Source organism: Podarcis erhardii (assembly GCF_964252035.2).
Source record: "Podarcis erhardii genome assembly, chromosome: 3".
Taxonomy (NCBI): Eukaryota; Metazoa; Chordata; class Lepidosauria; order Squamata; family Lacertidae; genus Podarcis; species Podarcis erhardii.
This window is the reverse complement of record NC_138507.1, coordinates 35,007,615-35,022,430: the sequence shown is the minus strand read 5'-3', so window position 1 is coordinate 35,022,430 and position 14,816 is coordinate 35,007,615. Positions and strand designations below refer to the sequence as shown.

Below are 14,816 nucleotides of genomic sequence, written 5' to 3'. Positions count from 1 at the left end.
CTGACCACTGATTCTTTAGCAAACAAAGCATTCCTCACGTCACCAAATGGATGCAATACCCCCTATCTATAATGCAAATAATACGTTTTTTCACTGGGTAGTTTTATTAAAGGCCTGAATCTCCTGAAGACATCTGGCTTTATGTTAAGTGTTCCATGTGTTTTGCTTCGATAAGGGTATCTTGGTGTTTTTGTATTTCTTGCTAGCTATCCTGCATGACATTTGTTCTGTGCTCATAATCAGCCACAGATTATTTTGCATGCTGAGAGTCTGGCAGTTACGCTGGAGCAGATTTACAACTTCTGCTTTCAAATATGATTGGAATACTGGGGCTGCTATTCAAGAACCACCAGTGCTATTTCCAGGGACTCTTGAGAGAAAGCTTAAAAAAAAATCTGTCCAACATCCAGTTGTGCAGCTAGGACTGGAACTTGGGGCTGAAGTCCAGGCGCCACGGCTCAGAATTTTGAATCCATAGTGCTGTTTGTCGGAGCAATACAATATATGTAGTAATCTTCCTAGGAGGATGGGGCTTGTGTGTATTTGTGTGTGTGCACGCTTTATGCTAGCCTGCTTGAAAGGAAGAGTGAAGATCTTCTTTATGGTGGAGACTGAGTTACTGCAAGGTGTTCATAAGAAGAGCCCAGCTGGATCAGACCAAATATACACCCAGTCCAGAATCCAGTTTTTCACAGTTTTGTGTGGCTGCCCTCTGCTAGTCTGCTGTCCTCAGGTGCAATGGGAGGTGCTGTCCCATTTTTAGTGCTGACGTAAGATCTGACCAGCTTTTATATGTGGAATATGCACACTATGGGATGTGGGTGGCGCTGTGGGTTAAACCACAGAGCCTAGGACTTGCTGATCAGAAGGTCGGCGGTTCGAATCCCCGTGACGGGGTGAGCTCCCATTGCTCAGTCCCTGCTCCTGCCAACCTAGCAGTTCAAAAGCACATCAAAGTGCAAGCAGATAAATAGGTACCGCTCCGGCGGGAAGGTAAACGGTGTTTCCATGCGCTGCTCTGGTTCACCAGAAGCGGCTTAGTCATGCTGGCCACATGACCCAGAAGCTGTACGCCGGCTCCCTCGGCCAATAAAGCAAGATGAGTGCCGCAACCCCAGAGTCAGCCACGACTGGACCTAATGGTCAGGGGTCCCTTTACCTTTACCTATGCACACTATATTGTAATTCACCTCAGGCAGGAAGATGTCTTGAGCCTACCTTTCACCATGGCCAGCAAGGTGCCTGTGCTAAGCTCTTCAACCTGGTATGACAGCAATAGTCACCCTCCTGACAGCTGACACCCAGCGGACCACTGCCTCTGAAGCTGGTGGGGGGCTTGTTGAACAAGTTACAAATGTTTCAAGTAAAATTAATATTGCCTCACAGATTTCCTCTATCTGAAGAAACACCGATGGATGTCTCTGGCACTGTTTCCGAAGCACTCAAGTCAGCTTTGCCCTCACCTGCTCGCCCAGTCTCGTTGTCAGTCTGCCAAGAGAATTTGTGTCGTAATGGAGGGACATGCCATCCCATCAATCTTCCTGATGGCGTCAACTCGTTTCAATGTGACTGCCGTCTGCATTTTACTGGACGCTTCTGTGAAAAAGGTAATTGTGCTTCACACTTTTCAGCTGAGAGGGATATTTTCCTGGCTCTGTTACCATCCCTCCCTAGAATGTGTGGAGCAAGTTCACTGGCATTTGAGGCAATATAGTTGTGTAGAATCACCACCTGACTTGGATCAGGGATGCACCAGCTTCTGCCATTGAATTGTTCATGCTGGTTTAATCCTTGTATAACTGTGACTATAGATGCCTAACCTGTAGTACTGGTGTTTTGTCATTGTACTGAAATTAAATCTTAAACAGGATTATGTCCATAAATATATTCCAGTCACAGAAACTTTTGTCTCCCTTTAAAGGTGGAAAGGATTATTTATTTATATCCTCCTTAAAGGCCCAAATAGGGTCTATGTATTACACATACAAAATCAATTATAAAATCCATACATGATTAAAATACTCAATAAACAACTCCATCAAAGCATTAAAAAACATCCATAATTTAAAAGTGCAGTAAAGCAAGCCAGTTAAGAAGCATAACAAACTAGAAAGCAAAATGATTAGACCACAAGTTCTAAGTTCAGGGGAATGCTTTCCTAAATAGGTGTGTCTTCTAGAAGTGATGGAATGGCAATAGTGATGGGGCTTCTCATATTTCAGCTGGGAGGACATTCCACAGTGCTTGGTGCCACCAGTGAAAAAGCCCACGTGTGTGCTACTACAGTCCAAAAATAATGGGCTGTAAGCAGGTTTTGAAGTGTGGACAAATGCAGTGCATCTGTTAAAAATAAACAAAAAAACCTTCTGGCATGCAAGTGGCTACTGATCTGCTTCAACCTTGAAACTGTGCAATGGACAGAACACAAGTTAGAGGATGCTGAGGTTTCCTAAATCTCATTGATTTGAACAGGGCTTTGGTGCACTTAAAAAAAATAAATCAGTGGATGTACTCATTGTTCTCATGTGCAGAGTAAGCAAGTTCTGCTGATGCTTAGCTACTGCAGATGCTTCACATACAGGTGATATTTCTTGCACAGGTGCTGTACATGCACTTAGGTGAAAACTGCTTGTGTTAAAAGGTAAAGGACCCCTGGACAGTTAAGTCCATTCAAAGGCAACTATGGGGTACAGGGCTCATCTTGCTTTTCAGCCTGAGGGAGCCAGCGTTTGTCCACAGACAGCTTTTCGGGTCATGTGGCCCACATGACTAAACTGCTTCTGGCGCAATGGGACACTGTGACAAGCGACAGAGCGCACAGAAATGCTGTTTGCTTTCCTGCTGCAGCAGTACCTATTTATCTACTTGCACTTGTGTGCTTTCCTGCTGCAGCGGTACCTATTTATCTACTTGCACTTGTGTGCTTTCCTGCTGCAGCGGTACCTATTTATCTACTTGCACTTGTGTGCTTTCCTGCTGCAGCAGTACCTATTTATCTACTTGCACTTGTGTGCTTTCCTGCTGCAGCAGTACCTATTTATCTACTTGCACTTGTGTGCTTTCCTGCTGCAGCGGTACCTATTTATCTACTTGCACTCGTGTGCTTCCGAACTGCTAGGTTGGCAGAAGCTACGACAGAGCAACGGGAGCTCACCCGTTGTGGGGATTTGAACCACCAACCTTCTGATCGGCAAGCCAAGGGGCTCAGTGGTTTAGACTACAGCCTCAAATGAGGAAATGCTTGTTCCACAAATTTGGAAGCCCATGCTCCCCTGCATCACATGACAGTGCACTGGGTAAATAAAATCCTTGTGCACTTTTCACATGTGACACTGTTCGTCTTGTACCTCTCTGCAGTCATGTACACTACCTAGGTGGGGATGTTTAATGTAAAGCAACTCTTACTAAGATCCAGGGGAGTAGTTTGAGGGGCTTTACCTGATCTTGGTAGCTTTTCCCAGCTCAGGATAAGCAGTCTGTCTGATCTCTATTGATGGAATGCCAGGGAACAGAGCTCTTCTCAGCCCCCTTCAGAAAGCATCGACAGGGGGGGAGCGGGTTGGAGATAGTAGAGACATTCTGCTTTACTTGTTTCCATTGCACAGTTGATAAAGTGCCACAAATCTCTCTCATTTATTATTGCAGCAGCAGCAGCAGCAGACCAGTCTAACATAGCTATGCTTCTATATTGAGACACACTAGTGGCTGGTGGTGGGTGTTGTAGCTCTGGGAACGTGCTGCAGCTCTGGAAATCCCACCTCTTGCACTGCACCTCGACAAAGTCAACTGCAGCAATGGGGAAATCAAAGGGAACATTCTGCTGGCCCCTCCTGAATAACAGATCACTCCAAGATAATATGGATTAGAATGATCCAGCCAGAATATTTGGCTTCTTGCTGCTTTCTATGGGAAGGCATCGGGGGAGAGGAAGCCTTCGTTGCAGAGTCAGAATGGAAGGACATTGTGTTGAAAGTCCTCCCTTCTTTGCACCTGTTCTAGACAGGCCAGTAGCAGAGGGGAAATGAATGAGCAAATACAGAATGACTATGAATACATGTGAGTTAAGAACCCTGCCCCCATCATAAACACCATAAGCACATTTCTCATTTATGTGGCAGAATAAGTTTGATCTGCTTGACCCTTGTTTATCTCAAGCAGAGGAAGCAAATGTGTCATCCCCTTTATCACTGTGGTATCAAAAGTGACATTGGATGCAATTATGTATATTTTGACAGACGACGGCTAGCAGCCCCAAATATTAGGGGGGACAACTTAATAATATAATAAAGCAATACTAATCCATGCTGAATTCTACCTGAGGTGGGTGTGGGGAGGTGTTAAGGTAGGTTAAAATTGCTCTTCCGCTGGCAGAAGGGAGCTCTGCTGGCAGGCAGAGAGACCCAGGCTGATATACCCATGAAAAACTCTGTGGTCATGGCACTACTGCCAGCAGTGTTTCTGCAGAACTGCAGAGTTACTGCCAGAATAGCATCCCTTGCATCCAAAGCTCCCTCATCCCCCTGACCAACCAGTGGATTGGGCTTGGCAGTCTGTACCACCCTGGAGCTGGAGAATGCATTTTTCCTCCTATTGGTGTCAGTGGGAGGGGAAATGGCACATAGCAATAATTGCCAGGGAGATTTGAAAAGAGAGAGAGCTGAAGCAAGCTGGCCTCAGGGCTTTGGCTCCAGGGTTGGCTCTGTCGCAGATCTCTGCTCATGCAGAACAATTCTAAGGGTCAGGAAAGCAAGAGGAGCATTCCTTTAAAAAATACCAAAACTATTCAAAGGTGCACACATGCCACTCTCCTCTTGATCCAGCTTTTGACTTCAAGTTTGCATTCTCTTTTTCAATTATATTTAATTACGCTGCCTGTCTAAGATCCCTGTTCGCTTTTAGTTACTATCAGGAATAATTTAATTTTGAAGTTAAAGTAAATTAAATATTGGGGAGATTTTGGGTATGTGTGTGTGTAAGTTTTTTCGTGTTTTTTTTAAGTCAATATCTATTGCTTCTCTGTCTTGTCATTCAACTGTCTTTTATTCAGTTACCGGTACTTCCCAGAACCTTCATCTCTCCGATATGTTTGGTTCTTTGGCTGTTAGCATCTAAGACACATTCTTTTGTTGACGCTGGATAATTTCCATTAGCGTTATTGGGAATTACTAGTGTGTAGCAAAATGAAAGAGTGCCCATATTATAATTAAAGCTCTAATATCCTTCTAATAGACTTTCTATTGTATGAAATAAGTACAGGGAAGCCAGAGCCAAAAACGCACTTGCCAGATTGTCAATATATCTGAAAGGAATGGAAACCCAGCTCACAACACTGACTGAAAGTGGGTCATTATACTGTATGTGAATCCAATAAATGACTGGGCTCAACACTATGAGTCTTAGTTAATGATGCCTCAGATGTCAGTATCTATTGGGTTTTTTTAAACCCCTTTTCCCATGCTTGTTGTAAACTACACAGCATTTGTGTGGTTTAAATTGCCCCTGGTACCAAGACAGTCTCCAGGAATTCATCTTATACATTTGTGTGAAGAATGTACTGAAGTTAGGGAAACTTTCTGCAGAAAGTGTGCAACTGGGAACATATTGCAAAGAAAGGAAAAAGTGTGCTTCATTGCTCACTCAGCAACTATTTTTTCTTCCAGGTCATTGTCAGACATCTCCTTCTTTAGATCCCCAGGATCCTCAGAACCCAATATGGCCTCTTAGCCACAGAGAATGCCTAGAGTAGGATCCTTACTGCTGGATCACTAATTGCAGCCAGTCCAGTTTTCTTCCTGCCTTTGCTGTCTTGTCATTTTCTCACAGCATCTGTTCCCCTCTACTCATAAATTTCCTCGGGCCTCTCTCTCAACCTTCCCCCATCATACCTTTCACAAAGCTTCTCTGGGCATCTGATTAATGTTCCACAACTGCTGCCATGGAGCTGCCCCTCAACCAGCTCACCTGCATTTTCATGTGAATGAGCTGAGAAGAGGAATGTCATGGGAAGCAACTCCTTTGTCCTCTGGTTGGTGAGGAAGCAATTTGTAGGTGCTGGACCAGCATCCCAGTTCCCCCTCTCCGAAATACCCTGTCCTGCTGCCATGATACCATCAAGGTGGGGACCAAGCAACATTCTTGAGGGGAACTGGACAATTCCCCCCTGCTCTACATGCAGTGATAGGAATGGATGCAACTGTTGCATTTCTGCTTCACATATTCAAAGCAGAAGTTAAAATCTTTGTCAGGGGGGAAAAAAGACCATTCTTGCAAGTTCTTGTGTGGAACAGCTGGTCACTGAAATCCATCAACCACCAACAAGCTTCCAATCAGGGCTTTTTTTCAGCCAGAAGTCAGTTCCAGTACCTCTCAGGTGGGCACCATTGCCATTCTAAAAGAATGAGGGATGCGTTCATAGTGAGTTCTGGCACCTCATTTCTAGAAAAATAGCACTGCTTCCAATATTATGTAGAAGCTTCTCTTTTATGTACTTGAGTGCATGCTGGAAAGAAAACAAAGTGCAGGTTCCTCATAGTTGCCAAGTCAATTTTTTTTAAGCTTTAAAAGCAGTGCTATTTTTTCTAGAAAAGAAGTGCCGGAACTCACTACGGACACCTCCTTTGTTCTCTTATAATGGCAATGGTGTCCACCTGAGAAGTGCCACAACTGACTTCTAGTGAGACCAGACTGAAAGAAAGCACTGGTTAAGGCTCTTCAAAAGTGATGTCCAAAAGTTTCATAATGGCTAAACAACACAAGGGCACCTCGTTTGATCAACCTTCATTTTGAAAGTAAAGCTTTGCTGCTTTTGAGAACGTGGGAAAGATGCAATTGTTTTTGTTCCATTTCCCCCTCTCCTTTAAAGCACAACACGGTATCTCTGGTTCCTACCTTTCATCCAGTGCCATCACTAAAAATGAATAAATAAATGCTCGGGACATTTTTTAAAAAACTGACTTTGTGCCTTTATAGCAGAGGCTGAATAAAGCAATTCTCTTAACAATCTCCTCCTCATCAGTGTTAAATGATTTGGAATTAAGTACTACCCTTGGCTTTTTGTTTATTGTCTTTCATGCTGCAACAGATTGTCCAATCCCTAAAGAAAAAAAGATCTTTGGTCTAAACTGTAATACAGATATATATTTGCATGTGCAAAACATCCCCCCCACACCCTGATCTGTTGCTTTTTTTTTCTTTAAGCCACAGGGAATAGCAGATGGTATGGGTAGGACTGAGCAGAAGGTGTGTATATTTATTGCAAATGATAAAGAAAGGTCCAAAAACATCAAGCCATCTATATAATACCTTTGCATTTGCATATCAGAGAGAGGAAGTGCTTCCAAACCTTCACCCTCATGCATGTGGTAACCATTGTATTTAAAAGGCCATCTTAAGCTTTCAGTTGGCTCTGAGCAAAGCCTGTGGCTCCGTTAGTGGAAACTGCAGGCACCTGTGGTCACTTTCTTTTACTACAGAAAAGTCCACATTTGGCCCTGCTTAGTGAATTAGTGAGACTGGCTGCAAGAAGCCTTTTTGAAACAATTTCACCCTTGAAATATATGTCAAGGTCTACAAGTGAATTTATTGCTGTTGTAGGCAGCAGCTGCCCCACCTTGAACAGAAATCTCCAACCAGGTAATACGTGAGGGATATTCATAATCTATGCAGTGCCATGGTGTATCCTTCGCTGGGGTTGTACCATTTCAGAATGCATGTTTGCTTGTGTTTTATTTGAATTTTATTCCAGATTTGTGTGTGTGTGTGTGTTTGTACATACAGATTTCATTTAGCCTAGCTTTCTATCTGATATGATGGTTTTCTATATATAGGATTTTTATATTTTATAAATAAATGAGTATTCAAACATATGAACACACCCCCCCTCCATAGTCTAAGATGTTATAGCCCAGCCCAAAGGTTAAGGTAGCCATTACATCTGTAGAGCAGCGAGGATGGTTTAGAAGCATATTTTCTCCTGAAATACAACCAAATACATATTTTCTCTCTTAGGGTAAGTCTTTAACTAAGATACATAGTCTGCACCCAATTCTGGCTAATGTAAATATGGTGACTAAGCCTAAAACTGGCTACTTATGCACCATTCTATGTGGCTATCTCCATGCCCTTGACCCCTCTAGTCGTTCAGTTTTAATATGTCTGGGGTAGACCCTTCCAGGCCACAGATTCATACCTTGCTAATACGGCACAGTCATACAAGACAACTTGGTTTTAACCAAAGCATCTGCCAAGTGAAGCGCTGTACAGGTGAGCCGTTTTGAGCCCCCAGTCACAGACTGAGCTTTGTTGAGTTGAATATGGAATTGGCTTTTCCACACTGCAACTTTCCTACATTTATGCCCCCTTACTTTGTCTCATTTCTCCAGTGAAGGAAGCATAAGGGCATGCAGACTTACTTTTTATATGATGTATGTATGCAGATGGTTGTCTGCTACTCTAAAGTTCAGCATGACAGATTTAGATTATCGGTGCTTGTTGCTGCAAGGGAAAGCATACGTCTGTGATTATTAATTGTGAGATTAACATTTTTAAACTGGCTCAAAGTTGTAATGATGTTATACATTTTTCCTATAATAAATAGTGCAGTGAAGCGGTATCTAAATATTGTGCAGTGCAACTCAGATGAAGCTTTTGTTTTACATTATCTATGTACGTTTTTACCTGGCTAAAGTTCAGTGGCTTGCTCCAAACCCTGAATGAAGTGGGAAGTATTTGTTCTAGGTATTCGAGAGCAACTGAGCAGTATTTTTAAGTATATGTAGATTGTTCAGGTTTAAACTGTGCAAATAGGTATGAGTTTAAACATTCTAAAATGTTCATACAAATATGTATGAGCTTGAATATTCTAAAATGGTTGAAGGTAATTAGGGTTTATTATCTTGTAAGTAACTTCAGGATTGCAGCCATAATAGACTCATTACTAGTAGGGGCTGAGTTCTATGCACACTTCCTTGGGAATAATTCCTACTGAAATCATTGAGACTTCCTTCTGATAGACATAATTAAGTGCTAGATAGGGCTGCAAAAGCTGTCTGGTGGTGTAAGGTATATAGCTATTTTTGTTTTTTGTTTGTTTGAATCTTTTTCTAGCATCTCGCATGTTGCCATCATTCTTTGCATTTTCTTTGGGGTACTTTCTAAAATATTGAAAAATGGTGTCAGGCCTGATCCAATTATCAGGCATTATATATATAATGCCCTATACCAATTTATATTCTCACATATTTCTGTCACTCTGAGACAGGGATAGAGCATATGTGGTCCTCCAGATGTTACTGTGTTCCCATCTCCCTTCAGCTCCAGTCAGTATGGTCAAAGGTCAGGGATGATGCAACCTGAAGTCCAGCCACATCTGGAAGGAGATAGGTTCCCTATCCCTGCTTTTTAAAAAAACAAAAACTTGCAGTGATTGGAAGTGAGGTAGTTGTGTCCTACTATAGAGCCCTATACAATTGCTTATTACTTGAAGCAATTGTAAGCCTCTGAGCTGTTCTTTCCAAGCTACAGTAGGTGAAATGTAATACTAACAAAGCAACAGAAATGAAAAGCAAGCAAAAAAGATAGTGATGATCAAGACTGCTGTAGAACAGTACAAATCAGATATATAAACTGTCAGTATGGATGTAAGTAGGAGTCATTTTCTGTTCCACCCTGTATTCATTGCATACAGCACTGTTTCCGTTCCACTGCAATTCATCCTCTTCCAAAAAGCTACATTATTCATCTGGCTGTCCACTATGGTGAAATTATGTAACTTACATAAATGGTGTTGTCAGTATGTTATTCCACTCCATTCATTCATTGCAAAGGAAACAAAAAGCAAATGAAGGGGGACATAATTACATATTGTTTGTGGTCTGAAAGCAAGAGCAGCAGCATATACCAATAATATTTTCTGGATTGAGTTCCATTCTGGACATGGGACAAATATGCTTACGATAGCAATTTCTGCTCCTGTTTCTCTTTCTGTCTGATTCTCTGACATCACTGCCAGTGTGTCTTTTCCAGTTCTAAAATGGCTGCTCAACGCCTGCCAATGTTCTCTTAATTTGAAGTGTGTGCTGTTGATGCTATAGATATAAAGACTGTAAATCTTAGTTGGTGTTGCTGGTGATACCAGGAATACAGTTTCACTGTTGCAATATGCAGGTGAAGGTATTTATGGTAAGTCTGACACACCACGAAATGCAAGGGACTTCCAGGTAGCTCCAGAGATTATTTTAATTCTACACATACAACTAACACAGACAGCAAACTAAAACAATTCTTTGGATGGAAGACACTGACAATACAATTGCTTTTATATGCAGAAATGTTCTAGATGAAGCAACCTTTCTGGATCCCTGCAGGAGTGTCTTTCACTTCAAGCTGATAGTAACCTTAATAGTTGAAACACTTGGAAAGGGAAAGGGGAAAACCAAATAGCAAGTGTGCAACCAAGCCACACTACACATTATAGCAGGCTTCCTCAAACTTGGCCCTCCAGATGTTTTTGGCCTACAACTCCCATGATCCCTAGCTAGCAGGACCAGTGGTCAGGAATGATGGGAATTGTAGTCTCAAAACATCTGGAGGGCTGAGTTTGAGGAAGCCTTCATTATAGCATAAGCTGTATTAATTTTCAACAGAAACATTTGGACCTTGTTATCAAAATGCTCCTTTCAAACACAGAATGGGTTTGACTTCACAAGCGACAAGGTGAAGTTAAAAACAAAACTCTTTACAGATAGAAAACACAATGCCCAAGTGACTTGATCCTATTGAAGCAAAAAGAGAAAGAGAAATTGTCTACTCTTTTCAAAGCAAATCTAATGCTAACCCTTTTCAGCTGTGCTGCTGACACTCTGAAATGTGCTCCCTGGAGAGATCTACATGGCCTTATCACTGTGTGCCTTCTAGCGCCTAGAGAAGACCTGGATGTCTGAAAGTCTTTGCTGTTAGCATGATAAAATATCAGTACAGTAATGGGGTTTACTATATGCTCGTACATGCTGCTCAGAAATTCCCATAGCACTTCTTCCCTGATCCTACGGCTGCCATGCCATGACTGAAACAAGCCAGAGTCTGGTTTATTTTTTGTGTGTCTAAACTTGGGCTCATGGTTTGTTTGGGATGTGGGGGTAATGTGTGTTGTGTTTGTGCAAATATATTCATTTATTAATTTATACACAACCTTTAAAAATGAAAGCCATTCTTTTTTTTTGTTTAGGCTTTGTTTAGGCTTTGAGCAATAATGCCAGATGATAGAATTGCTTCTTACCAGTTACTGAACAATCTCGGCTCTTTGTAGGATGGCTTATTCTGTGTTCAGAACAAATTAGGGCATAGCTATAAATTATATATCTGGGTGTTCACATTCTGGCTATTTTTACTCCTGCTGCTGTTCTAGCAGTTTTACAAGTAGTACACAGGGAACACTTAAATATTCTAGCAAAGCTTATTTGATACTATGTGACTCAACAAAAAATGTGGTGTTTGCTTTTATTTGCTTTTATCCACAATCTAAACAGTTTAAGATTCTTGACTCCACTTTCATGGCCTACGTCCGAAATTCTTGGTGCACGTTTAAATCCCTATCAGTAAGACTGCTCTAGTGTGCTGTGTAGCAGAGAACTTGCTATGGAGAGTACTGAAAATGGGGGGGGGGTGTTACCTCAGACTTAGAATAGACATTTTGTCAGCCAGCTAACTCCACACAATAATGACTTGTGCCTAACAATAATATTTACAGCGATCAGTGTGATTGCCACACACTGGGGGTGTGGAAGTCTCCACTTACAGTAGGAACCATGTTGGCTTCGGGGATTATTCTTAGCAGACTTTATACTGCTTAAATGAGCAATAGAGTGGGGCAGCACCATGTGCACAAACTTAAATAAATGAGGGAAGACCCACAAGCACAGCTTTCGATCAGAGTCTCTGTGTCTTTCCACACTTTCAAGTTAGATAGCCATCTCATGGTATGAAGATGGCCTTATGCTCCACTTCATTCAGTGAGGTCTTCTGGGGATGAACTTTTGATGGTCCCGAATGCCCCTGAAGTTTAGCTGGCCTTTACCAGGAGCTGAACTGGCAGGCCCTGCCCTGTGAAATTCCTTGCCAATAGAGGTTTGGCAGACGCAATCGCTGCTCTCTTTGAGACTTCATTTAAATGCTGTGTTATTCAGACAGGCTTCTGGAACCTGAGATTCTTTGCCAGCCAGATTTTTCTGATGTGTTTGACATCTCAACAATGTTATTACTGTGTGGGGGTTTTTAGGGTTGCTTACCATCTTGTGATGTTTTGTACGAGAGTGCAGTTTATAAATGTTTAAATAAATAATTATTGTTTCACTGTGGTTTTTCCTCCCAGTTGAGTGCTTCAGATGCTGTAAAGCTGGAAAGAAAAGGAATCTGTCTTAGGAACTATAAATTGGCAAAGGCAAACCATAAAAGTAGCACGCTGAAGGCCACCACCTTGAAAATACCATTCACGTATTCTCTGGATTGAACTATACCCAGATTTGAAAAATGTTGTCTTACTTCCTGAGAAGCAATTTACATAGCTGCAGAGGTCACATCATTAATAATGTGGCAGTAATGCTTTAGTGTTTCCTAAGCCCTTCATGTGCATTGTGTCAGGAATGGTTGCAACTTCTACAGCAGGCCCGTGTTGCTATTCTCATATTCCAAGAAGGACATCTGAGAACAAGGGAGTTGTGGCCTTCCTTAAAATAGCACAAGGCGTTTCTGGCTGGCATGAGATACGAACTGGCCCACACATTCTTAGTCACTATGCTACACACCACACCATGTACAGAAATCTCTATATGGATATTATGATTAGAAATCAAATACTGCAGCAACTTTAATTTATTCATGTATTTAAATAAAATGCTGTAATAGTTAATACAGGGCAAGTTGAAGCTAAAACCAAATCGCTTTCTCTGGTGCCTAAAGCCAATCTCTATCTTTTCCCAATTTTCAATTTCTACCATTTTAACAACTCCCTCCCCCCCCCAATCCATTTGAAAAGCTCCATGCAGCCTGATTTTATTGATAAGAGACTTTAAAAATATTATACTAGGGTGGGGGATTGACTCTTCTAGCTCTATTCTCTCTTTTCAACACATAATCTGATTTTTTTTTTTTTTTTTGGACTGCCTCGGGTGCCAGTCTTTGCTTTACTTATGTGCAAAGAACAAACTCAGCTCTGTGGTTCTCTTGGAGAAACAGGAAAGGGGTGGGTGGATGAACCACAGGTGAAGCATAAATAGGGTTGCCCAGCATTTACCCCTTCACCGCAACTATAATTCCATCCTTTGGTTTCATTTTGTAAAACACAAAGATTGCCATTGAAGGGAGGTCATGGGCATATTTGCAGACGAGGGAAATGGTTCTGAGCACCACTAGTTCCCTGCAACCAAGCACATGCTGCAGCCTCTTCTGTTGGCTGCAATAGAATGCTTTTTTCCAACCTAATTTCAGTCGAGGGGAAGGTGGGAGTTGAGGTTCCTGTGGGTACCAGAGAAGACCTCTGCAGGTACATCCAACATGCAACACATTGACAACTCCTGATTTTATATTCTTGGTTCTTGCCTGGGTATTTGCCTTCTGAAAGGAGTGGCTTAAATGAAAATGACTGTTAGGTCGATTAATTTAAATGGTTCTGCTCTGAGTAAAACTTAGTTGAACACCACCCTAAGTGCAGCTCAGGTGCACCAACTCCTGGGGTTGAGGCAGTTCCTCCCCCCCCCCAAAAGTATTTTTTGAGGTGGCTGAATCCCCTCAATATTCAGGGGGCATTCAGCTCTGCCTCCTGGTGTCACATGATGTTGTGTGCATGACGTTATGACGCTGTTGCTCATGGCCCCCCTTATAAGAAGATGGCACCTTTGGTGTGCCACTCATACAAGGATACATTCAAACCACCGGCATCTAGTTACATTCTTGCCAATTGGCATTATTGAGAACATGGTGAGACCTGTAGCTCAGAATAGAGCTGAGTTTGAAATGAGCTAATTTAGGCCTGATCAAATTTGACACTATATTTAATGTTTTAGATAAACTACTTCTGAATTAATTCCAGGTAAATTCACCCAGCACTAATCCTCAGTGCTGAAATTTATGTTGGAGATTATAGGATTTGTTCCCAACGGCAATTCCCTAATAAGTTAATATTACCCTGTTTTAGGTGCTCACTGGGCTGCTTTCAAATATTTTGCTTGCCTGATACTGTTTTTCACAGAAGAATCAATTAGTCTACTGATCTGTTAGCTCTTTATGTCATTTTGGACATCCCCAACACAATGTATCAACAGGAGGAGGGTAGGGAATCTCTGGTCCTATCGATGTTGCTGGACTCCAACTCCCATCACCCATGACCACAGCCCATGCTGTGTAGAGTTGATGGGAACCAGAGTTCAACAACATTTGGAGGGCCATGGGTTTCCCACCCCTGTTTTAGGATCTGGAGGGGTGGGTCTTTGGAACTGCTCTTTAGTCATCCCATTTGTTCTTAGAGAGGGGTGCTATGCCCCATTCCATCTTTTCTTTACTCTTGTTCAATATGCATACAGATTGATACTTTTCTATTTTTCTATCCTCCCCATCCACTTTATGATAGAATATTTTATATTTGCATTCTAAATGTTTTTTATTATTGCTTACTAAATTAGAACTTGCTAGTCCAAAGGAAAATACAGCTTTTCTGAGTAAGAATTATTCCAGTCCTAATTTCCATATGTTTTGTAGGATGCTGAGAACATTCACCAGTTATGATCACTCCACGCTTGCAGCCAGATTGCAGTATGTTTTGTAAT

At 41.9% G+C, this 14,816-nt stretch overlaps 1 protein-coding gene across 2 annotated transcripts in view; it reads left to right on the top strand.

Moving 5' to 3' along the window:
* The window catches only part of EYS (eyes shut homolog), a 499,923-nt gene that overhangs the window by 340,406 nt on the left and 144,701 nt on the right, over window positions 1–14,816 (top strand). For both annotated transcript variants that reach the window (XM_081856657.1, XM_081856658.1), the window contains one exon: window positions 1,387–1,607. In XM_081856657.1, coding sequence (XP_081712783.1) covers window positions 1,387–1,607 — 221 coding nt within the window. The remainder of the gene's footprint in view (window positions 1–1,386; window positions 1,608–14,816) is intronic.